The sequence below is a fragment of the Cladophialophora yegresii genome, assembly GCF_000585515.1.
Source record: "Cladophialophora yegresii CBS 114405 chromosome Unknown aczIN-supercont1.1, whole genome shotgun sequence".
Lineage (NCBI taxonomy): Eukaryota > Fungi > Ascomycota > Eurotiomycetes > Chaetothyriales > Herpotrichiellaceae > Cladophialophora > Cladophialophora yegresii.
Window position 1 is genome coordinate 4,956,638 of NW_006913045.1, and position 24,192 is coordinate 4,980,829.

Genomic DNA, 24,192 nt, shown 5'->3' on the forward strand with positions numbered 1-24,192 from the left:
ACGACAGACTCCAAGATCAAGCAAAACAAGCTGGGCTCTCTGACGCCTAGTCCTCGCCGTCGTCTCCCTGAGCGCGGCGTTGTATCGTGGATATGGCGATTCGTTTCATCCAGTACAATCACTATACGGTGCATTCTTGATTACCTGTTCAGGTTCATACCATTTCCATTCCTGCTGGATGATGGCATCATTACATGTACAGGTTTCGGCGTCACCAGGGTCCACCTTCTTGCTCGATGACCGATTCTTATTTGTCTTGCAACATACCAGATTACAAACAGTTTCCTCACGTCCCTCATACGTTTTGCTTGGCAAGTCCAGCCACAAAAGCCGGTGTTCCTGGGCAGTAGACATGACCCAAGTCCACCGCTCAATGCCCACCGCCCTTTGACGAGAGGCGGAAGCTAAGCGGGCCCTGAGGCCCCGCTACTGCCTTTGATACCGCTTCTCCGCCTGTTAAAGCCGAACTGCCCCAGAATTTTCTGGTTCCCTATCTTAATGCCCTCCAGTCCTCTTAAGCACATTGAAATATTTGGATATTTGCATTGCTGGCCTGGGTAAAAAGACGACGGACGCCTTCTGGATAACTCCTTTATGGACTCGAAGAAGACTTCAGAATTTGACCTCATCGGTCCAGCTCAACCACGTCAAAATGCAGCACTCGAGGATGTCCACACCGACCCTGTCTCTGAGCTGCCTGATCCAGGTCAGCAGGTTCAGCCTCGAAGCAAGTTTCGCATGGCCATGATATTGATTGCACTGTACATGTCGTTGTTTGTCGCGGCCTTGGACGCAACCATCGTCGCCACCGCTACCCCCACAATCACTGCCGACCTTCATTCGGCAGCCGGCTACATTTGGATTGGAGGTGCCTATCTCATTGCAAATGCTGCAGCCGCCCCCATCTGGGTCAAATTTTCGGATATCTGGGGCCGCAAGCCCATCTTTCTGGTCGCCGTGGTCGTCTTTTTTGCCAGCTCTGTGGTTTGTGCCACTGCTGTCGACATGCAGATGCTCATCGCCGGCCGAGCCATTCAAGGGGCTGCTGGCGGTGGTTTGATCTGTATGGTGAATGTTGGAATCTCCGACCTTTTCAGTGTCCGCGAAAGAAGCCTGTGGCTCGGCCTCTGCGAAGGGATCTGGGCCCTGGCCGGCGCCGTTGGACCACTCTTGGGAGGCGCCTTTGCAGAGAAAGTCAACTGGCGATGGTGCTTCTGGTTAAACTTGCCCATTGCTGGGACCGCTTTCGCACTTTTGCTACCTTTTCTCAATGTTCACAATCCGAGAACACCTGTCCTTGACGGAATTCGAGCCGTTGATTGGTTTGGTTGCGTCTCAATCCTTGGGGTAACAGTCATGTTGCTTTTAGGTCTTGATCTAGGTGGCGCGGTATATCCTTGGAGCTCTGCGAAGGTGGTATGTTTGCTTGTGTTCGGCTCATTGATGGTCCTGGTCTTCGTTTACAGCGAGAAAAAACTGGCCAAATACCCGGTCATCCCACTTTCGCTGTTCGGCACAAGGAACGCTGCGACATTGATGCTGAGCTTCTGTCATGGAATGGTACGTGTTTCAAATCCAGTCGGCCGTTGTGCTTGCTAAGTTGACCACCAGGTGTTCATCGCCGCCGAATACTACCTGCCTTTATATTTTCAGAGTGTCAAAGAAGCCTCGCCACTGCGGTCCGGCGTGCTCTTGGTACCGCTTATTGTGGCTACCGCCGGTACTGGAGTTATTAACGGCGTGATCATCCACCGAACGGGGCAGTACAGACCGTCAATGTGGATTGGAACTGCTCTAATGACCTTGGGCACCGGTCTTTTTGTTTCTATGGACGCTCATACATCCACCGCAACGGTAGTAGGTTTCGAGATCGTCGAGGGCATCGGAGCTGGTTTGTTGTTCGAGCCTCCACTTCTCGCTATCCAGCAGGGTGTTCACCAAGACGACGTCGGGACTGCTACTTCCACGCAGTCCTTTACCAGGAGCCTGGCAATCTCCTTGGGTGTTATTGTGGGTGGCATAGTATTCCAGCAAAGTATGGATCTCCGCCGAACCGCATTGGCGCAATCGGGACTATCTAATGCCACCTTGGACGATCTCTCTGGCAAGAATGCCGGAGCTAATGTGCACATTGCACCAAGCCTACCACCCGCTCAAGAACTTGCAGTCAAGCAAGCATTTGCCTGGAGCATCAGAAACATGTTCATCATGTTTACATGCCTTGGTGCGATCGGCATTGTTGCCAGTTTATTCGTGGTCAAGACTAAGCTCTCGAAGGAGCACAAGGAGACCGTTACCGGCTTGAAAAAGGAAGAGGCAGCGCCTTAGCCTCCTCGTGGAGAAATGCGATGCTAGCGAGCATTTACACCCCTGCCTTGTCCGCGGCTTCAACATAGCGGCTCTGCAGACTCGCAGATCGCAACTACAATCTTGACAGTTTGGGACTAATCTTTAACAGCAGGACCAATGCAAAGTCCAGATCCAACTCGACTCGCCTTTCAATCGATTGTACGATGTATACCTAGTCGGGGATGCTCAAGCCTCGTCAACAACAGCACTCCCTCTCTTGCTGGAAACTATATTCCCTGATATGTAGTCCGGGAATGCTTCAGCCCCTTCACCAACAGCATACCTCTCCTTTGACACTCTGTTTGGGAAAAGAGCACTGAGTCGCCAGACTGTGGCACATCCACACCGGTGAGCTTCTCCACCGTCAAAAAACCAGCAGTCTTGTCAAATAGTCCACGTTAGCCAGTTCCAGCTCGTCAACGCCCTGGGGTGATGGGACTGGAAGCCCGGTGAGCTACGCACCGTTAACAACAGCAATGCATGCACCTAGATGGTGATGCTCAATCGCATGCTTGCTAGCTACTACACCGGTGAGCTACGCACCGTTCACAACAGCACTAACTTCTTGATTGCGTGACTGCGTATCATGGCTCATGAACTGAGCTGGACCTTCGTCGAGCTCCTCTCGCCTCGAAGACTTCAAGATTATCGTCGGGGTTGTGAGTACAGACACGTCGGCTTTTCCGACGTGGATGTGTGGAAATTCAACGAGTGGTCGAGAGAGGTATCGCGAAACCGGTGAGTCTAGGATACACACACATAGCAAAAAGAGCGTGCGTGACTATTCCGCTGCAACACGCAGTCATGGTGTCCTGGCGTGGGCGCTCCATACACAGCCCAAGCAAAGTGTATAGAAACGAGCGCTCGACATGACCGATAGTATCGGCAAAAATGGCTGGATCTTGCTACTTGTGCTTAGAGTGTTTCTGTTTCTCTACGGTGGCCATTCAATCGTTAATTAGTGCATAATGCACATATTGTTGATATGCCCAAAGTGCTGCTCAATAAGTTGTTCATCAAAAGAGCAACACCTCCTGCACACAATCTCACTAACCAGGCCAGCAAATAGCTTGTTAATCAATAGTGGCCGCACTAGGCGGGTACGGTGGTTCGTCTGGCCTCCTCGCCTTCACGGACCTCACCTGGGTGCCGCTTCCGCTTAAGCCCCGATTCGACATTGCAGGTGCGCGTCCAGTGGGCCAGGTTGTTCCTCCCTACATACCGATCAAGGTTTCCTCTTTCAGTTATACCGAGCTTGGTACTGTACGGAACGAGTAGACCCAAAGGCTTCCGACGCCTTGCTGGTTCATATTCAATGGCCGACCAAGGGCACAGTGCGACCAAGCTAGCAGGTAAGGACCGAACGAAATCTAGTCACCAAGAACCACAGCTGATGGCTATAAAGGAGGAAGCCAACAACCGATCGGGCCTTCTGTATCGCTTTCGCAGCCAGGGCCACGGCCGTCGAAAGTCACGTTGGCAGGCAATGCTGTAACGATAGTACCTTTGGCGGCAGAGCATGCAGGCGATCTCTACGACATCGTCAAGGGGGAAGACAAAGAACATCTCTTCACGTACCTATTCGACAACCCATATCCGACATTCTCGGCGTTCAAGGAAGCCGTCATCACAAAGTCCCAGTCCCAGGACCCGCTGTTCTTCGCCATTATTGACAATACGACCTTCAAACCCGTCGGCTGGGCTAGCTTGATGCGAATCGACAACACCCATCGCGTCGTCGAAGTCGGCAACATCCTCTTCTCGCCGAGACTGCAGCGCAGCAAAGCCGCCACGGAAGCAATGTACCTCCTGGCCAAGTACGTGTTTGAAGAGCTCAAGTATCGGCGGTACGAATGGAAGTGCGACAATCTCAACGGGCCTTCGAAGCGAGCGGCGAGCAGGTTCGGATTCACCTTTGAGGGAGTGTTCCGGAAGCACATGGTCTACAAGGGACGGAGTCGAGATACATGCTGGTTCTCCATGGTCGAAGAGGACTGGTGGGAGAAAGGTGTTAAGAAAGGCTTTGAAGACTGGTTAGACGACGGGAATTTTGACAGCCAAGGGAGGCAGAAGAGACGGTTGGAAGATGTTCGAGGGGAGATGCAGGGGCGGAGAGGGCCGGTCGTGCTGGAGTTGTAGATTTGCTTCTCAGACATGTAATGTCACTTCTGTGCCATTCTAGACACTGTTCGAGCGTGCTAAATGTACATTGCTTCGATACTGGTCAGTTGGAACCTATATACATAGACTCGGTGACGCAGGGTACGGGCTTAGACCCCATATGCCGCAGGGTTGTGAGGAATGGAATCGATGTATGTCGCTCCGGCCGTGGCAGAGGGACCATTTCCTGTCGACTTACAGCATCCTTCAGACATTCGACTTCGAATCACCCGGTACGCAGCTGTGGCATGTCTTGAGCGACGTCGGACGGGGCAATGGATCCCCGTAATTGCTGTCTGGCCGTCCCCCTAATGCCCGTTTCGGAAGGGACCCGCCGCCTCTGGATCTGCACCTTTGATTTTCATGGCAGAATCTCCCTAGGCTACGTGACTACGATACCTCTCCAGAATAGAGCTGAGAGATCCTATTGTCATTGAATTCACCTTCCGCCGAGCAGAATTACGGCCCCTGTCATCAGCCCTGCCCACCGACGCGTCCGCCGTCGCCTTCAGCGGTCAAACGGTTTGCTCGTTGACACGCTCCCTTGGCTTCCGCCAGCCCACGTCTTTCTCTGAGAGACCGAGCTTCACCAACGGCAGCGTAGTGACTTTTACTTGTTTGATCAATTCCGCAACATCCAGCTACAACAGTTTGATCGCAAACCCAGCTTCGCCGTCGATCGTGCAGCACCTTGGAGCGATCCTTGGGATTACGCGGACGTTTCGGCCCGCCACGATCCCGTCTTCATCCAAAATGAGAACCAAGACCATCACAACTCAGACAGATGATCACAATGATCACGCCGCCGATAATGGGGTCCGGAGAGCCTCTGGTCGCGTACGCAAACTCACTGCCAAAGCTGTAGCTCTCCATGGCGGCAAATCTTACTCGCCGCCACTCTCCGACACAATTGTCATCGATGATACACCACCGCAACCTCGGCGATCATCTCCGAAAGAACACTCACCGACATCCAATGCGCCGCGAGAGGAGCCTAAGGCAGCGCGGATTGAACCCGAAATTCCAGAAACTCCAGCAAAGACAATGGCGAATGGTGTCCAAACTCCACCTCCAGCTGCCCTCGCTCAGGATGGAGCACCAGAATCTACGGTGGAGACATCTCCTTCACGAAGACACTCCCTCAGAGAAAAGAAGCCTTCTGCAAAGGCGGTAACAGAGTCGCGGACCACTCAAAAGCGACCCGCCACCGAGGATTCAGAGGAAGCTCCTCTCCGCAAATCAGCCAGACTCTCCTACTCCAGTGCTAGAGCTCCGTCAAAGCTCCGATACTCAGTCCCGATTGAGACCAGCGAGATTCACGATACTGCTGAAGCTGAAAAGGGTGAGGTTATCGCCACGCCTGTAGTAAAGAAGTCAAAGGTCATTGTCCTGAAGATGAAGCCACAATCACGTCGGGCTGATTCACCGACACATGCAAAGAACAGGGCCCGCTCTGCCACGTTACAAGACAAGCCCAGAAGAACATCTGAACGACAAAGGTCAGCAGCAAAACAAGTCAATACAGTGTCTGAGTCGCGCCCGCGCCCGCGCCTAACTGAAGTACTCGGATCCTGCAATCTCTCTTGTCTTTCCCCAGCCTCCCGACTTCTAGCCTTTGCCCAGATAGCCCTGCAAATGCCAGACGAGGAGGATGAGAATGCAGAGACTGTCCCGGGAAGTGTCTATGACTGGCGGGTGTATACCCAGGCATGGTGCCAATGTGACCAGGGCCAACCATTCAAGACGGCCCGCACCAACTCTGCCGAACTTGCCCGCGCGCTCGTGCCGAATACGGTCGCCCAAGGCCAGAAGCATGACTATGTTGATCAGTCCAAGTCTCAAACACCCGAGAATGACTTGCTCTTGACGCCTGTCAACACTATACTGCGCGCGTCGGACGCTGAAAGACTCTCACAACTCTACACTGGTCCTGGCGCTCCGACAATCAGCCAACCACCGCGTGGTCCACGCGTGGCAAACGACAAACACCCTGTGGGGGAGCTTGCGACATTTTCCGCCGGTCAACCACTACAGATGCAAGTCCCCATGAGCGAAAGTCCCCATCGTTCCTCGCCACTGCAGCCGTTACCACCGCCACTCAGTCGTTCACATTTTCCACGACGTACGTATGAGGATCGCCTCCGAGACGATTATAATGCCCTGGGAGACATGCGTAAGAGAGCCACGGCACGGGGAATACCATGGACGTACAATCAGACGTTGGGGGATATCCACGCCCTTGTTGTGGAAGCCGAGGAACGTGGACAGTGGACACAATACCGCCAACAGGCGATCAATCCACCGACAGTGCTTGCTCGGGTGCAGGACTCCGCTACCGAAGCTCGTCCATCTCCTACCGGCTTCGGCGTCCTCCTCCCTCCGAAGGGGTCGACCAGCACCCCACGAGGGCGAAATTCTCCTGCGCAGACAACCGGGATTACCGGGTCCCGGAACCAAGGTGGTAAACCAAGTAAGATCAGCTTTGTCGAGGGGACCATTGCAGCCAAACCCTCAAAGGCGCGTCAGTCATCATCTCCCAAGCGGCCAAAGAGCTCACGCTTCAGAGTCGACCCACGGGGCCTGCGCGGAGAAGACCCTGGTCCGGGCACGATCATCAACATGGAGGACCTCAAGCGGCAGGCAGAGGAACTGAAGAGGCTGGATAAAGCCATGAAAGAATTTGAGGCATACCAGAGAATGGTGGAAGCTGAAGAGAAGGCGCGCAGGTCGCAGATTATTGAGCAGGCGGAGAAGAAGAGAGAGGCGGAGAAAAAGGCCAGGGAAGCAGCAGCAAAGGAGCTAATGCGATTGTGAATGGAAGTGCATTGGGGCGTCGGCAGGTTTGAATGATCGAGTTGGAGTTGGAGTCATGGCCGTCGATTCAGGAGACCAGCACACGGGGAAGTCTGAGAGAGAGAGAGTCAGAGCGTCGTGTCTATGTGATATTTCAGCGGCCGGGGTAAGTTGTTTGCAAGGACACGCATAGCACAGCACGGAGTTAGCTTTATGTACAATAGGCATCAGGTTCAGGCCCAGCTTGAGCGTTGGCAACACCACACACGCTACCTAGGTACATAGTAACTCAGTATGGACTAGGTAGGCGCATGCTATACTATGTAATATCGCATGTTACGAGGTGTCCACAGCAGCTCTATTCGGTCTGATAGCACTATGTAGTACGTCCGGGTCTCTGCCTACTGTCTACTGCTGCTGGCTGCTACAGGAAGCATCTGCTATAGTACTCCGTACAAGAGACATGTTGTCCACGTCATACCTACTGTGTCCTCCGTCCTATGCAGTAATTACTCCGTACTTGGGGAAGTCGTGTTGCCCCTGAAACGCTGGTGTCCCGGCCCCCCACCGTCGAGCCAATTTCACTAGGTACAGCAATCCGGACTCGGCACAAACGCGACATGACACACAACACACGACGCGTGCATACAGTAGCGCGTATCACTCCTGGAGTCCGGTGGACAATCAAATCCCACGTACCAACGTACTGTGTGTGTAGTTTCTCGTGGTGGCGTCCCTTCCAGAATACTCCATATTGCGCGTCAAAAATCGGTACGAAGTCGGGTCCGTCAAAGGGTACTTCGCGTTGGCCACCCGCCATAATGTCACTCTTCGCGGAAGGTGTCGTTAAGAAAAGGGGCCGGCCTAGAAAGAATGCGGTGGTCGGAGAATCGAATGGAGATGGAAATGCAGATGTGACACTCGAGAGCGAAAGTGGTGCGGTGGTGTCTTCGGGCTTGAAGACGAAGACGAAAACGCGAGGCAAAGGGAAAATAGAGGCCAAGAAATCGGCATCAGTGGCGGCATCATCACCACCAGCACCAGCGCAGTCACCACCATCGGCATCGACGTCGACATTGACCACACCATCGCCATCACCGCCCTCGAAAAGAGGACCAAAAAGTCAAGTCCGAGATGCTGGTCTTGCAGACGCCGTTGATGAGTCGAACCCCGCAGCTACTCGTACGGCGGCGGTAAAGGCCGTAGCTGGGAGTAAATCGCGAGGAAAAGCCACGTCGAGGTCTTTGGGCGTCAAGAAGCAAGAATCGGTGTCTCCAGACGTCAAGAAGCAGGAATCAGAATTGGTGTCTGTTCGCGATTCAACGCCACCAAGAAGAAACACGTCCAAAGGCGAAACCCGGGTAGAAAACGCTGCTGTTGTATCTCCATCTCCATCCTCATCATTGCAAGGAGAGGGCACGGCGCCCGCAATACAGCCTGAAACTTCAAATCCCTCACAGACAAGCTCAAGGGATATCTCAATCTCGATCTCTAAGATCCTACAGCAGGCGAAGGCATTCTCTACACACTCGACGCAGCTACAGCAAGGTATTCTGGCGTTTGTGGACGAGCGAGAGACGGAGAGGGAGTGCGAGGCTCTGATATCTCCATCTTGGACACAACCCTCCGCCGACGTCGAGATACAAGTGTCAGCTGCTCCTCCCATGACGATCGCAGGGTCGCTACCGTCCACCGTTCCTGCTATCGATATCGCTATCGAGCACCAATCTTTATCCTCCACGGCGACTCATTCACCACCGTCTCCGTTAGCGTCACAATCACAGCCCCAGCAACCACCACCATCACCACAACCGCTCTCACTAGGAACGATGCCTCTACCGCCTATTCAATTCAAGGGCACCACCGCCGCCGCTGCCGCCGCCACGGGCTTCGCAGGACATATCCGAGCTTACTCATCCACATCACCGCTCCCAATGTCCACCACCGTGGCGCTCGCGGCGCGGGGACAGAGCCGTACAAATTTACCTCCTGCCCCGCCACGTCGCACTGCACCAACGACGACAGCTCCAGCTCCAGAACCGCGTCATCCCCTCCCCTTCACGCCACCCTCGGCCGCCGTGCCCATCGGGCCGCGACCGCCCAAACTGTCTGAAATGCCGCTGGAGCAGCGCAAGAAGGATCCCCGCTACAGGAAGGCCACGGTCCGGTATACGGCTGCGATTGTGGCATTGCCGTTTGCCATTGTAACGAGCTATCTTTTGTGGGAGAAGTGTATGTTTATCTCTTTTTCTGGTTTGTTGTTTTTCTGCCCCGTAAACTCTCTTGTCGGTATATCTGGTGTTGCTTTGCTACTTTCATGTCCCCATTGCTTTGCTATTATCATGTCCCCATTGCTTTGCTACTATCATGTCCCCACTGCTTTCGTACTACCATTCCCTCATCGTCATTGTATCTGTTCTCGCTCTTCGGGTATCATTCCTCAGTTGTCCGTGTTTTCGTCTGCCTTCTCCTGCTTCTCCTTCTCCAATTTACGCATCCTGTCTTCCACGTCTGACTTACCGGCTTGTGTGTGCGCAGATCAGGAACATCAAATCTACTTGCAGAGAGTTAGGGAGGCGAGAGCAGCGGCGGATACGACGGTTACCACGGCCGCAAATACAACCCGGGGTGGTCCAAGTGTGGGTGGCGGTTCAGCTTCAGGTCTGCTTGAACGAGGTGTGCCACGTGGCTCTACTCCCGGGAGGCAGGATCGAGAGTAGATTGGTGGTTGTTGCCTCGACATCACTCAATGCGACTCACCTCAATTCAACTCAACCAAGAGCGGTTCACCTCGACGCGCCTTGACTCAGCTTAGCTTAACTCAACACGAGGACTAAACAACGAACGAGTGAGAGTAGTGAAAGGCACGATTCGAATGTTCAGACCACTCAGATCACTCGACTTCGCCGCTCTGATCCATCAAATACCCCGATTTCGCCCTGGGCCCGGCACCACACATGTACAGAAGTTACCGTGGCCTGCAGCCAGAGCCCCTAAAACAGAGTTAGGTTCGGAATGGCGATGCCGCGAGAGATTAGGATCAGGAGCGTACGTGCTGCCCGGCTTTTCCGCTGGGCCAAGATACGTGTGGTCGACTCAACGTCTCCTCCGCACATCACATATATACATATGCCTGCGTCACCCGTACGAGCATGGGCACGAGTCCCCACCTACCTGCTCGCAACTCGTACGTGATAGGACGGTAACGCTACGTACTACAAATGTGCGATGGGAGAATAGACTCTGGACCGTCTGTTTACGCATGGTATGCACATATGTCCGAAACTACTAGGCTTGTGTACCGCGGATGCTGGACTGGACAGATTGAGCACGACGACGAGGGAAGTACGGAGAACATACCTGCTTATGATATACTGCTATGCTGCTAAACGAAGGGACTTTCAACTCTCGGCTCTCGACTCTCGACTCTGCCACCTTGTTCTGTTCTGGTCTGCGCTGGTCCCCTTTCGGGCCTTTCAAGGAAATCGGATTTATTCTGCTGCTCTTTGCTCTGCTCTGCTCTGCGCTAGTCCTGTCGGGCCTGGAAAGGGACTCAAATCTATTCAGCTCATGCGTGCGCTGCATGGTCCTGTCTGGGGCTTGGAAAGGAAGTTCAAATCTATTCTGCTGCTCATGCGTGCTATCGTATGTCTGCCGTCGGGTCTCTTCTCTGTCGGCGCGTTGGTGTTTCACGGCTCTGACCAGTCGTCATCTTGCGTAACTTTGTTCTCAGATGTTGTGCCGGCTCCGACCTTTATTCTGATACAGAACTCTGTATGGAGTCGAGGGCTCTCTTCTTATGCCTTAATCTCCCACGACAAGTGATCGGAGGCTTCAAGCAGACATGGAGACTCCGCCTACCATCACTCCAGCCCTCATCCCTTCCTCTAGTCGATGCTGTTCGCTGACAACTTGCTCTCGAGCGTGGCGCTGATGCTGCTACAACTTGCTCTCGTATGTGGCGCCTCCCTCCCACGCATCACCACCCTCGAGCTTCGTCCATGAACTGACACTCCCTGGCTCGATGCACAGGTATCTCTTCCACCCGTCTTTGGGCTCAAAGTCACCCATGCCTTTGATCTTGTCTTCCCACCCGTTCCACACTGTCACGTCGGGCAGCGCGTCACGAGTAACCACGAAACTCTCCTTGCCGTCTTCAGTGACCACCAGTGGTACGAGCGGGTTCGCCGCCTTAGTGTCCTGGGGAGGGGTGTACACTCGGTCAGTCTCCCCAGAGAAGGAGAGCGAGGAGGATTCTTCCGTGAACGTCTGGGCCGAGCGGACCTTGTCAACGTATGGAGAGGATTTCAGGCCCTTGACCGCGGTTTTGTGAATGTCCTGGGCATCGTTAGGATTCTTTGCTACACTTCAGTGCGACAATCTTGTAAACTCACCTTGACCGCCAGGTAAGTGTGGAAAAGAGACTGGAACTCGAACGACTGGTCGCCCTTGTTCTGTACATGCAGCAGACACTCCAGCTTGCCCTTGCCCAGCGTCACACTGTACACCAGCCCGAACTCGTAGGGCCACTTCTTGCGCGTAGCCTCATCCAGGTTGGCCGGACTCAGGCCAAAGTCCAACTTGACGCTGTCGTCTGCCTTCCGTCCTAGACTCTCACTACTGCTCTTCCCCAAGAACTCCCAGTATGTGTTCCTCGCAAACCCGTGCTGCGGTAGTTGACCTGTTGCATGGGTTTTTGGGGGTGGGCCAAACACTGGGAACACGAGCGGGATGCCTCCTCGGATGGGTTTTGAGCCATCTAGCGCAGCGGCACTGGAGAGGAACAGCTGTTCTGCACCGTTGCCGGTTTTCCAGCTCGTGACTGTGGCGCCGTAGAGGTAGACAGTTACAGAGTCGCCGGAGGGGAGGCGGGCGGTCAGGACGTTGTCAGAGAGGTCAACTATGGGCTGAGCCACTGAAGGGGAGACCGGGATGGCAGAGGGTTTGTTCTTGCGATCCATTTCGAGTGTGAGAGAGCGAGGAGCGGTGGGAGAGGGCAGTGGAGGGGTAGTCTCTTAGGAGGTTTCGGGATGAAGAACTGTTTGGTTATGGAATTCCTTAGGTCGACGAAGACGCTACTACGTCTGAACTCTGGTAGAGAAGAATGCAGCAGTAGAAGAGAGTATCAAAGGTGGTAACTTAGTAAAGAAGATACGTAGGTACCATTGAAACACTCTGAGCAATTGTCCAGACACAACGGGGCATGTTGGAGGGCAAGCCGCCCATTGGCCAGTTCATCCTCAGCCTTGCGAAAGTGGAGACTCCGAATGTGGATGTCTACAATGTCATGGTCATTGTCTGTACACCAGCTGCTCACTCTTCCGTGTACTACTCACTCTTTGTTCTGAAAATGGGTGCCTCATCCTCCAAAGTCGCCAGAGCCTCTGGCTCTGCAGCTCGTCGGAGATACCCATCCACGCCTACCATGCTCAACTCCGGCACTGTGCCTTCACCAGAGGACGCACCCATCAAGCCCACCCCCGCGGCGTCAGTCAGACCCAACGTCAACGCCGCCCCTCCCTCAGATCAGAAGGCACAGCACGTCGAGCTTGACGCGCGAGATCCGCAATTCGGCTCTGCGCTACGTCAAGTCGGCGCCGCAAGACCCATCACGGAAAGAAAACCCAATGAAGAGTATTTCCCTACCTCAAGCCAGCCTATGCACTCTGGCCCGAACATCTTCCCGTCACAGCCAAACAATCCTGCTGTGTTGCTTGTCCAAGCACGACAGAGGATCCTACGACAATGGGAGTCCGAGCTGGAAGATCAAGGGCGACGGAGCTTTGCTGGCAGAACGCTCATGAGCGCGCAAGAGATTAGACAGGCCCTGACTTCGAGAGATGACGCGGGAAGACCGTCGAACGAGGTGGAGAAACAAATGAGGCTCAAGCCGGGTGTGCTGGATCAATTGGTGGCTAAGGGTGTTGTGGCGAATGTCTGAGCAGCACACTTTGAGAAGGGACAGCTCGTCAAGGGCAGTTGCCACGATCCAGTCCAAGATCACTGTATTTTTGGAGGCTCCTAGCCAGAAATGGCTCCGAGAAACACTGCTGTGCCGGACACGATCAATCATCTATTGATAACCAGGTCGGGCCCGGGGAGCATCAGACCCAGGACGATCGTTCCACAGTACCACGCTTCGTGCTGTCATACGATTCTGCTGCCAATATGTGGTTTAGGGCAGTCCAACTGTACTGGACCGTAAGCGTTCATGGCAGGACGACACAGATGAGTCCGCCTTTCAACTAGGTCCACCCATTTGCACGGCGTCCAGGATTGCGAAGTCTTCGATCAAATCGACCAGGACATATTCACGAGCTCACAGGCATACACCACGATACAGAGTGCTCTCTTCTCAACACATTGGACAAAGACTGTACAGCCACAAGTATTGAGCTTTCTTCTCAAATTTCACTCACATTCACTACGCGGGAAAGTAAACAGTGGTAACTCTCCAGCATGAACACTTCGGCGCCCGGTCTCAAGGGCCCCCTCATATGGATATATACCTTGTTTGCAACATCTCGGTAGATGGGTTACCGAGTTATCGAAAAGAGGGAGCACACTAGTGCCTGGATGTTCGAGGGCTGCTTCGATGTAGCGGTGATGAGTGGGACCGGCATGGCAAGCGGGCTGTTGAACACTGACTTCTCAAGGGCTAGATGTCGTTTGGAGACTGATGATTTGTGTGCTGTTGCTGCGAAGTAACATGAGAGTAGGTGGAAGCGGTATAGCAGTGTTTGAGAGAACAAAGATCCAACTTCTTGGTTGCTTTGTGTTATGGTTATCGCTGGAATACTTCTTTCTTTGTTACGTTTCACTAAAGCACTGGATCTTCCGCCTGTTGTCGGTCTTCAGAGAACGTTGTTCGGCTCAAAGATTCATTGTCCTTTCGCCTCCCTCAACAGGTCGAACTCTTGTGCTTGTCAAGGAATCAATGTCTCTCGCTCCCAGGGCCGGGCCGTCTCTTTGTGCTTCAAAAGTATCATAAGGCGAAGACTTGTGGCTCAGAATCAAGGCAAGCAAATATTATAGGTACCATACACTATTTTCAGCAGGCACCAAACAGAAAGGGCAAGTCTTTGCCCCCTGAAACAAATCATACTAACCACCATGCCAGGCTCAAGCCGGGAAAACGGAAAACTCCCGTTGACGTTCGGGGTCGAAATCGAGTTCCTTTTCGGAATCAGACGAGACCTCGAACGATATCGAGAATATTCGTGGTTACAAGTTCAAAATCTCCGTCAGGACTATTTCTTCAAACTCGACCTGGAAATCACCAATGAGGCGGATCGGGATTCCGACTTTTCAACTGGTCTCCTTCAAGCCAGGACGATTATAAAGAATCATGGTGGGGAACTTTGGATCGACAGCAAAACCACGCCTTATGCTGACTCATTTGACAAATTCAGCTATTGGATGATTGTGCCGGAGGAGGCTGTTCTGGCTCCCAAGGACCCCGCCGAGCTCTTCCAGTGGTCTAATGGAGCCCTGACCGTACAACGAGAGAGCCAGATCTTCGATGAATGGGACTGGACTGGCCTTGAACTCGTCTCCCCGGCACTTCGCGTCCCCGACATGGACCAGAATCGACCGAACGGGTTGGTAGAGCTCACCGGCTACCTCAAGTTGATGACAGCTGACCAGTGTCCCACAGTACCCTATGTCTTGATGGCTAATCCCAGAAACGCCTCTGTCCACGTGCATATTGGCCTGCAGCCGGAACCAGAAGGGCAGGTCGACTTCCCAGCAGACTTTATTCGCCACCTTGCCTGGCTTTGCATTGCATTTGAGGATACCATCACTCTTCTCCACCATCCCGAACGACATTCGTACCCGGAAACCAAGAGTCGTAGCTTCGCCAACTCGAATCGGAAATTCTTGCATGCCGTAGGTGCATCGCACCGTGTCCACTGCTGTCACCTGGGCAAGCCATTCTCTGCCGAAGATACATTCATGAAGATTTTCGACTATGAGAACGAAGACGAGGATGGGGACAACATCTTTCCCTTGCTTCAAGCATTATCGTCCAAGAAGCTCCCGTTTCGCGAGGAGCCCTTGAACATGGCTGACTTCAATCGATTCCTTTTCGTCAACTTTGAGAACCTAGCAATTGCAATGATGACCACGGAACATGCCAAGAAAACAATCGAGTTTCGGCAGCATCAAGGCACACTCTCGACCAGTGATATTGAACAATGGGTAATCTTTCTTACCGCGCTGTGCCGAGCTTCGGAACGATTCGAGTCACTAACCCCGGACTCCAACGCGGCCGTTCCTCTGACGCTGATGTCGAAGCTCAAGAAGAAGTACAAGGATCCCAGGAAGCTGGATCGAGCTATCATTGAGGCTAAGAAGTACACTCAGATTTGGCAACGGGACCGGCGCTCGTTGAAGCAACTATTCGATATTCTTGAGTTACCCGTCCATCGGAGGCTCTACTGGTGGCAGAGAGCCAAGCAGGTTAGAGCCGAGCTTGACAAGAACTGGTCAGGTAAGTTACAGTCAACCTGCGACGACATTGATTGTCCTAACAAGCCTGTTAGGGATTGCGAAGGCTGGGAGGAAGGCGAGTTGGATGAGCCCCCTTGGGACGGAGCTGACGACGATGCTGAGTACGAGCTGGACGACATTGAGATGGAAGAGGACGAAAGTGTCCCCATGGACATCGACAATGACGTGCCAGAACCAGAGAGCTCGATTCCCCGGCTCGACATGTTGTCGGCAACGAGTCTAATCGAGGACGATGTCGACGATGTGCCTATGGAAATTGACGATGATATTCCTTCTCCGGCATAACCACAGCTGCACAGTAACACGCTCCCAGACTGTCGGTGTCGAAGTCGTCTATCACACATCACTATGCCAGGTCAACGGTGGTAGAGGAAATAAGGTGTTAATGCTGGGACATCAATGCCAGCTTTTGTAGGTTCAGGTTTTGAGGTAAATAAACAAGAGTTCCTATATCAGAGGTTCATGCCTGCATCTTCAGCTTTTGGCTTGGCTCGTCAAACGCTGTGCATATCTGATTATGCGTTCATCTCGCCCCCAGTCCTGCATGATTCTTCGCTAGTCGCCTACCTAGACATTATCCCAGCTGTTGGATCTTTACCAGTAGCTTCCTGTCCTACCCCAGTGAAGTGTTCGACAGCAATATACGACGTAGATCCTTCTCGCCCATTCCGGCATTGTAACGTCCCGTTGACGTCCCACCTGCGTTCTTTCCTCCCGAATACTGTGCCTCGATGAGAACATCAATCACAACTTCGCCTTCCCACCCTTCCCTTCTGCCTCCAGAACGTCCTCGACCTCAATCTCACTCGTGCACAGAATCAAGGTATCCTCCAACGCCGGCACGCGATACTTTAAATTCACCCCCTGATAGTCCTCCCCGGCCAACATATCCACAAAATGCAACACAGACGGATAACTCGCCAGCGCAAACTCATCCCATTTGCCACCTTTCCCGCCCTCCCCGCCCTTCTCGTCCGCGTCGACAATATTACCCACGAGCTTCGCAACACCGCCCCGTCGCTTGCCGATCGACTCGGCAAACGCGGCCCCGTACTTCAAGTACGACGGCTTCAGCCCCTGCTTGAAGGCGAGCAGATTGAGCATCGAAAGCGGGGAGCTCCCCGCGCGGGTTTTGCGGAACGAAGTCGCCCATTCGAGGAGACCAGGTGACAGTTCGAGCGTCTGCGAGGTGGTGCCTACGCGCGGTTTGTCCAACGACCCGGTCAGCGTGGGGATGGCCTCGGGCCTTGGATGCAGGAGTTGGTCGTTCGTGCGGGCAAAGTCCGCGGTCAGGCGCGAGGGAATGCCCGCCACGGTGGTCCAGTGGTCCAGCAGCACCTCGCTGGTCAAGGATTTGGGGAGGGGATCCGTGCCGAGGATGATGATGAGCAGCATCCATGGAGATTTGGGGTTCAAGAGGCGCTGGGCGTCGATGGTCGTGGGCGTGATGATCCAGCGGACGACTTTGGAGGTGGTGAGGATTTTGGACCGCGGGATGGAGGTATGAAGGGTGTGAAGATACGAGGGGAGCGATGTTGAGGGTGAGAGGGCGACGAGGTGGATTGTAGCGAGGGGCATTGTGGCTGATGTACGAGGGCGAGGAGGATGTTGTACGCGTAGGACGTAGTTGCGTATATGATATGTAAGGAGGTGGATGTAGACGTGGATGTCGATGTGACTACTCGTCCCTAGGGATGGATATACAAACGTATTGTTTCTAGGTATGTTTCGCGGTTGACTTTGAGTTATAGGGCCATCTAATGACGATTGAAGAGCAGCATCACAGGCCTAGATTAGTGCCTCGGAAAACATGGGTAACACGGACTCCCAGAACTTACTTACCTTCTAATCAGCGAGCTCGATCGTACGTCTTTGAACGTCGGTGGCCATGATGCCTCGGCGAGCTCGGCCCGCGAGCAGCTCGGAGGTGGAGAAAATGCTGGACAAAATGTGACAAGGCTGGACGATCTTATCGTATCTAATCTTATCTGAAGCACTGAACATCTTTTTTTGCTTGCAACTCCGCATTTGCACGAAACAGACGAACACCACCTGCTCCGTGTACACCCATGGAGTCTTCTCTGATTCTGGCTCCAAACCCAGCGGCATACCCTCTCTCCCTTGAATCCCGCTAATACAACAATCTCCGCGCCGGACTTCACACCATTTTTGGTCCCCTCAAAGCTAAGCTCAACTCGACCCAAGAAATTTCAACACTGCCCTATCCCTAGACGCGCCGCTACGTTACCTTGTACCACTCTCTCGTGTATCTAGGACCCCTCGCGCCGCTACGATGTCGGCCTCCGCCGTCGGTCTGAACCCTCTGCCTCCCCATCTCCACCACTCCACGACCCGTCTCACGCACCGCCAAGCACATACCATGCTTGCCAGCTTTCTCGACCGCGCCGAAAACGACGCCGCATACAGACCGGACTCGACGCTTACGGAGCGGGGACCCCAGGCTTTGTCTAGTTCGAGCACGCCGAACCTCACGCTGACTCACCTGAAGAGGATCCTCAAGGGGATCGAGGGAGAGCGGGTAGGCGGTGGGTTGAAAGTGCTGGACGAGGATGCCGATGCCGATGCCGACGCCAATGGCACGGCGAATGAAGTCGGAGGATCGGATGGGACCGTGGATGTCGACGTCGGTGACACAGAGGGCGAGGGCACGACAAGGGGCGTGAAGCGAAGTCTGGCGTTCGATCAGGAGGATGCGGCTCCCAAGAGACAGAAACAGGGGCGAAAGCAAAAGCAAAGGCAGGATATAATTGCCTTGCCTGACGCCGAACGCACAGGTGATCCCACCGACGGGGCGGTCCTCGAAGCTAGGAATGCCGCCGACGACGAGAGTGAGTGGCAGGACCCTACGCTCTACGCCTTAGGACGACACGAAGTGAATCACAATGACGCCCCGACGGGACAAGGTCGAGTCAAAGATGATGCCCGCGACGGCGTTTTCGCGGGAGGCGGACAGAACGATGCGGGAGGCGAGGATGAGTTGGATCTCGTGGAACTCGACGCCCGAAATGAGATCGAAGAGGCTAGACATCCGGGCGCGGGCTTGAAGCAGCCGAGTGGGCCGGAAGAGGAAAGACAACTGGTCAGTATCCGGATCGAGGGGACGGGCGAGGTCGTAGACCCGAGGGAGAATGCCGAGAAGAAAGGGAAGAGGGCGAAGCCGGCAAAGAACGCTGGTCACATCGACGGGGCGGAGCTTGTTAGACAGACGAGAAATGTGGAACGAGATGATAAGAAGAGGAAGGGGAAGAAGGAGAAGGCGAATGACGCCGGAGCATCGCAAGAACAGGACCGCGACCGCGACCACGACGAGGATGGAGCTGTCGACGTTGACATGGCGGACAGTCAGAGAAACAAAGTCAGCAAGCACGCTGAAGATAAAGAGGCGACATCCCAAGCACTAAGCAAGGAAGAAAAGAAGAAGCTGAAGAAGATGAGACACAAGGACGCAAAGAGAGACAGGGAGGATCAGAGGCTGAAAAAGAAGACGAAGTAGTGGCAAAGGCATTGCCAAGGTGAAATCCGAGCATTTCGCGTCTAGAGGAGAATGGCCACTCGACCAATTCTTCGATGATGGAAATCCGAGCTTGTGCCTTCTTGTCTATCCATGTCCGATCCGTCGAGTCAGTCTCTGCGTGGTTTGAGCACGAGACCTCCTGCCTCGATTGAACTTTTCGAGCGGCCGTTGGAGGACGGTGTGGTGGACTCGATCTTTGCTCCCATCTGGCCCCTCTGAATGATAGACGCCATAGTTTACAGAGTTCGTGGAGGTGCCGACCCACGATTTTCCATGCCGTCTGCAGTCATGATACACCAATCTGTCTGCTGCTTCCCAAGGCACTCCCTAATCTGATACGAGTTGTGTTCCGTGTCGGATCACAGGCCACATCAACCGTGATTCAATCTACTAATAACACATGGTGCACGCCAGACGAACGGTCGAAGCTTCACAGCTCTCGCTGACTCGCCTTGACCACATCCGCATCCACAACCTTCTCATCCAACCCGACAATCTTACCATTGGCAGCCTTGCCCTCACCCTTACTACTCTTCCAGCCCAACGCCGCCAACCGCTCGGCCAGAATAGGATGACTGTAGTGGTAACTGGCATACATCCAATCTGCGTCCATCGTACTCAAATTCTGGACCTGCAACTTGATCAAACTCCTGGCAAGCTCGTTCTGGTAGCCCAGGTCTTTGGCGAATTTATCAGCCTCGAACTCGAATTTGCGCGAAAGAATATTCATGCCGAGTTTGACGACGGCGTCCATAGGGGCAAGAGCGTCGGAAAATAATATGAAGCCGATGATGATGGGGTGGGTGTTGTGGAAGCCAAACGAGGAGTACAGAGAGTGGTTGTCGATGAAGACACTGAAGAGGGCGAAGATGTAAAACATGTGGAACTACCCTCGGTCAGTATCAGGAGGGTCAACGCGGAGTGAGGTACGTACCTGCGCGATGGCGAATAGCTTGGTTGTGTGCGCCAGGCTCCAGTGGCCCAGCTCATGGCCAAGTACTGCAACCACCTCTTGCGCCTCGCTCTTTTCGATCAAAGTGTCGTAGATAACAATGTGCTTCTTCCATGGCAGCCCGAAGAAATAAGCGTTGCTGTGCGCGCTACGTTTGCTTCCATCGATCACAAAGAGCGATTTCAGCGGGAATTTGAGTCTCTGCGACAGCGCTTCCACACCTGATTTGAGTTCCCCCGGCTCGAGGGGCGAGAGTTTGTTGAACAGCGGCAGAATGAAGATCGGATAGATGGTGATTGCGAACAGCTGGACCACGATTCCAAACAGCCACAGGTAGTAGAAGAACCTCGTGCTCGTGACCTGGATGATCTTGAGAAACGCGCTGAGGAGCGGTGTACCCAGTACGACCATCAATGCTTGGCCTTTTAGCATGTCCGTGATCCATAATTTGACGGTCTGCTTGTTGAATCCGAACTTCTCTTCCAACACAAACGTGCTGTAGTACGACAGTGGCAGGGACAGAAGCTGCGAAACAAGGCTGAACGTGAAGAAGAAGAGCACCGAATGCGAGATCTCGCCGGAGAAGCGTTCGGGCAGGTAGCGGGCCAGCCAGAGACCTGTCAAGGACCAGAGCTTGGGCAGGATATCGTACTGGATGAAGAGGACGTTCTGAATTTGCGAGTAGAGACCGGAGAAGAAGCCAAACTTTGCTTTTGCCCGGCCGTATGCCTGTGAAGAGAGAAGTCAGTATACACGGAGAGTCGTTGGATTGGACGTCTGGCGCATACTTGGCTCTGGTCAAAGACATCTTGCGAGATCTCATCTTCCAATGTCTTTGGTGGTTTCTTCTTTTGCAGGACCTTGTACTGTCGCAAGGAGAGGAGACCTTCGAGAATATATTGACCAAGGGAGAAACCCAGGATCACTTTCTTCCACGGGAAGCCAGGTCGATCGAGGAAGACCGCGAGCCGCTGTAGGAGGGTCACCGTTAGTGAGGGGCCATCATACGGGCTTGAAGGCAGGACGAACACGTGGGAAGTCGCTCAACAGGCCCAGTAGCGAAGCCATATTCCTCCAACAGAATCACAGAGAAGGGAGGAATGCAGGAAGCATTAGATGCGATTGCAGGATGTACGAGCATGTGTCCCGAATGAACGCTGGGCAGGTGGGCGGCTTGCCTGCGCAGTGCAGCCGAATGCAGCGACGTATTCCGACAAGGCTGAGCAGTGTTACACTTAGAGTTGTCTTTGTTCCATCATACGAGTATTGCCCTTCTTGAGAGCTCCCCGTCTAGCAACATCATAGCCGCCCCGGAACCACCGCCACCATGTGTCGAGTCTGCGGCCGCGTGGTTAGATGCATTTTCGATAGCATGCCTTCGCGCGTGAAGGTCCACCATGTCCCAAGTCGAAGGTGAAGCCCCTCAATCTTGGTATATCTCTACTCTACCAAGAACTGACAATTGCCTTCCTAGAGCTTTCACTACCGTCAGACGAGTCTCAGCGCCACAGTCCGTATCGTCGGGTCAGACCTCTAGCTACTCATCGGCGCCATCTACCTCCTTGACGCGCGCATTTAACAACCTCACCCTCCGTTCGCATACAACTCAGTCTTCCCTCTCAACATCACTCCGCAGACCGGCTATATCCTCCTCACAACAAACGTCACGAATAGGCCCTTTGTCACTACTGGCAACCAGGTCCTTCTCCACGACTGCGGCCCTGCTCGGATATCGGAGAAGAAGTGATACATTCAATCCCTCGCGGCGGGTTCAGAAACGGCGGCATGGATATTTAGCAAGACTGAGATCGAAAGGTGGGAGGGAAGTGCTGAAGCGGCGAAAGCTGAAGGGGCGGACTGTATTGAGCTGGTAAAAGCCTCCTGGTGCTCTTTCGATCTTCGCACTGTGGGCCATGGGACATTGCGTCGCACACTTCTTGCTGTTTGTGAATGATTGCAGCGACGGTTAGAGCAAGGCCCAATGGATCAGATATCCCGATCCATCTGCTGGGTCAAACAATCCCCGTCGGTTCTGTATCTAATTCTATATCTATGTTTTATGCCTCTACGCCCTTCTCAGCACCATTGTCTTTCTCTTTGAAGTGCGCAAAGCTAGTCGATTCAAATTTCGGCTCTTCTGGAACTTCCACAAGCTTACTCGCCTCGGTCTGCATCGGTGTAAGCCCCCACCGTTCAAACATATCCTTGTCCTGCTCCCAGCCGTTGCAATCGGTAGTCAGCATTTTCTCACCGGTGAAAATCGCATTGGCGCCAGCCATAAAACACAGCATCTGCTCCGACTCCGGCATACTGACTCTGCCAGCTGCGATGCGGATGATTGTCTTGGGCATGACCAAGCGAGCGGTGGCGATGCAGCGCACCATATCTTCTAGTTTCACAGCATCCTGGCCGAACATAGGTGTTCCCTTTATCGGCACGAGCTTGTTTACGGGGAATGATTCAGGGTGTTCTGGTAAAGTGGCGAGCGTGTAGATGAGTCCGACGTGGTCGGTCGCCGGTGTCTCTCCGAGACCTAGGATGCCACCGCTGCAGACGTGGATGCCCGCTTCTCGCACATTCTCTAGCGTTTGCAATCGTTCATCGTAGCTCCGGGTGGTAATGACGTTGGGATAGTGTTCTCTTGAGGTGTCCACGTTGTGGTTGTATGCTGTTAATCCGGCTTCCTTCAATTCTCGGGCTTGTTGCTTGTCCAGCATGCCTAGGGTAACGCAGGCTTCCATGCCTAGAGCACGGACCCCTTTGACCATTTCAACAATGTTCTTCATTCCACGCGTTCTGCCGCGCATATCTCGCCAGGCTGCACCCATGCAGAACCTGTTGGAACCATTGGCTTTGGCAACCTTTGCGGCCTCGATGACGGAGTCGACGGTGGACAATTTGGTCGCTTGCAGGTTTGTCTTGTAACGGGAGGACTGGGCACAGTAAGAGCAATCTTCTGTGCAGCCGCCGGTCTTGATGTTCATAAGTGTACATAATTGCACTGCCGATGGTTTGTGGAATCGGCGATGGACGGTGCCCTGTAATGCTCGTCAGTAGGAGTCCTGTGCATGTTCATATGGACATACCGCGGCGAAAGCCAATTCCATCAGAGGCCTTTGATGTATTTCCGTAATCTCCTCCTTTGTCCAAGTATTCCTTGGGATGCTGGCATTGACCGCCTGGTCGAACACCGACCGACCCGGTGTCGGCGCTGGAGGAGGATTTTGTGAGAGACTGGCGGCCACTCGAGGTACATCGTGTACAATGCTGTAATGGCGCACTGAAGACACCTTAGAAGAGGCCTTGCGGGCCACGCACCTGCTCATCATTGCCAGCTCCATGGTCACGGGTGGTGAGGACCGGTCGTCCTCGTTTTGGTGGGATGTTGAGTAAAGTCAATAGCTCGGCGAAGCGGGAGCAATTCAGGAAGTATTGATTGGTGGGGGTCACTGCTGAGGGGCACGAATCGGTGGAATGGCTGCGGGACCCACTTCAGCCTTGCCCTTCTGAATTCCATTAATTATTTCACTTCTCTAGTACCTCGGTGCATAATCAAAACCTCAGAAGCCACACGCCTGGGCTGGCGAGGGACATAGAAGTTCTGAGCGGTCACGAAGAGGACGGCTCTGGACTGCTCTACTGGGGATGAGAATGTCTATTAGGAGGCCATGACCCGGGAAAGCCGAATGTGGACAGACTTGCTTCGTGAATCAGGATTGCTTTTTCCACTGCATTCACCCTCAAGACGTGATATATGCAGTTTCTGGTGTGGCAATGGCACATATTCGAAATCATGTGGTTGCCAACGGAGGTCCGAAACCACGCATCGATGCGAAAGTGCTTTTACAGGTGGGCATACTGGGCGCCTTCCTCTTGTCTATGCAGGCAT

General features: G+C 53.7%; 11 protein-coding genes across 11 annotated transcripts; 7 read left to right on the forward strand and 4 right to left on the reverse strand.

Moving 5' to 3' along the window:
* Positions 1–594: 594 nt before the first annotated feature.
* On the forward strand, positions 595–2,328 carry A1O7_01788 (uncharacterized protein; the record flags this gene model as incomplete). Its single annotated transcript, XM_007755824.1, has 2 exons — positions 595–1,560; positions 1,612–2,328. The coding sequence occupies 2 exons, from the start codon at positions 595–597 to the stop codon at positions 2,326–2,328; spliced, it is 1,683 nt and encodes a 560-aa protein (XP_007754014.1).
* Positions 2,329–3,664: 1,336 nt separating this feature from the next.
* Positions 3,665–4,488, forward strand: A1O7_01789 (uncharacterized protein; the record flags this gene model as incomplete). Its single annotated transcript, XM_007755825.1, has 2 exons — positions 3,665–3,701; positions 3,755–4,488. 2 exons carry the CDS (start codon positions 3,665–3,667, stop codon positions 4,486–4,488), a joined length of 771 nt encoding a protein of 256 aa, XP_007754015.1.
* Positions 4,489–5,262: 774 nt separating this feature from the next.
* Positions 5,263–7,323, forward strand: A1O7_01790 (uncharacterized protein; the record flags this gene model as incomplete). Its single annotated transcript, XM_007755826.1, has 1 exon — positions 5,263–7,323. The coding sequence occupies one exon, from the start codon at positions 5,263–5,265 to the stop codon at positions 7,321–7,323; it is 2,061 nt and encodes a 686-aa protein (XP_007754016.1).
* Positions 7,324–8,123: 800 nt separating this feature from the next.
* On the forward strand, positions 8,124–10,022 carry A1O7_01791 (uncharacterized protein; the record flags this gene model as incomplete). The annotated part of the gene is made up of 2 exons (XM_007755827.1): positions 8,124–9,534; positions 9,841–10,022. The coding sequence occupies 2 exons, from the start codon at positions 8,124–8,126 to the stop codon at positions 10,020–10,022; spliced, it is 1,593 nt and encodes a 530-aa protein (XP_007754017.1).
* Positions 10,023–11,241: 1,219 nt separating this feature from the next.
* On the reverse strand, positions 11,242–12,263 carry A1O7_01792 (uncharacterized protein; the record flags this gene model as incomplete). Its single annotated transcript, XM_007755828.1, has 2 exons — positions 11,242–11,640; positions 11,697–12,263. The coding sequence occupies 2 exons, from the start codon at positions 12,261–12,263 to the stop codon at positions 11,242–11,244; spliced, it is 966 nt and encodes a 321-aa protein (XP_007754018.1).
* Positions 12,264–12,652: 389 nt separating this feature from the next.
* On the forward strand, positions 12,653–13,243 carry A1O7_01793 (uncharacterized protein; the record flags this gene model as incomplete). The annotated part of the gene is made up of 1 exon (XM_007755829.1): positions 12,653–13,243. The coding sequence occupies one exon, from the start codon at positions 12,653–12,655 to the stop codon at positions 13,241–13,243; it is 591 nt and encodes a 196-aa protein (XP_007754019.1).
* A 1,172-nt stretch (positions 13,244–14,415) lies between these two features.
* A1O7_01794 (uncharacterized protein) lies at positions 14,416–16,101 on the forward strand (the record flags this gene model as incomplete). The annotated part of the gene is made up of 1 exon (XM_007755830.1): positions 14,416–16,101. One exon carries the CDS (start codon positions 14,416–14,418, stop codon positions 16,099–16,101), a length of 1,686 nt encoding a protein of 561 aa, XP_007754020.1.
* Positions 16,102–16,560: 459 nt separating this feature from the next.
* On the reverse strand, positions 16,561–17,394 carry A1O7_01795 (uncharacterized protein; the record flags this gene model as incomplete). Its single annotated transcript, XM_007755831.1, has 1 exon — positions 16,561–17,394. The coding sequence occupies one exon, from the start codon at positions 17,392–17,394 to the stop codon at positions 16,561–16,563; it is 834 nt and encodes a 277-aa protein (XP_007754021.1).
* A 715-nt stretch (positions 17,395–18,109) lies between these two features.
* On the forward strand, positions 18,110–19,330 carry A1O7_01796 (uncharacterized protein; the record flags this gene model as incomplete). Its single annotated transcript, XM_007755832.1, has 1 exon — positions 18,110–19,330. The coding sequence occupies one exon, from the start codon at positions 18,110–18,112 to the stop codon at positions 19,328–19,330; it is 1,221 nt and encodes a 406-aa protein (XP_007754022.1).
* A 451-nt stretch (positions 19,331–19,781) lies between these two features.
* A1O7_01797 (STE24 endopeptidase) lies at positions 19,782–21,371 on the reverse strand (the record flags this gene model as incomplete). Its single annotated transcript, XM_007755833.1, has 4 exons — positions 19,782–20,237; positions 20,286–21,032; positions 21,092–21,274; positions 21,333–21,371. 4 exons carry the CDS (start codon positions 21,369–21,371, stop codon positions 19,782–19,784), a joined length of 1,425 nt encoding a protein of 474 aa, XP_007754023.1.
* A 989-nt stretch (positions 21,372–22,360) lies between these two features.
* Positions 22,361–23,644, reverse strand: A1O7_01798 (uncharacterized protein; the record flags this gene model as incomplete). Its single annotated transcript, XM_007755834.1, has 2 exons — positions 22,361–23,341; positions 23,390–23,644. 2 exons carry the CDS (start codon positions 23,642–23,644, stop codon positions 22,361–22,363), a joined length of 1,236 nt encoding a protein of 411 aa, XP_007754024.1.
* Positions 23,645–24,192: the final 548 nt, after the last annotated feature.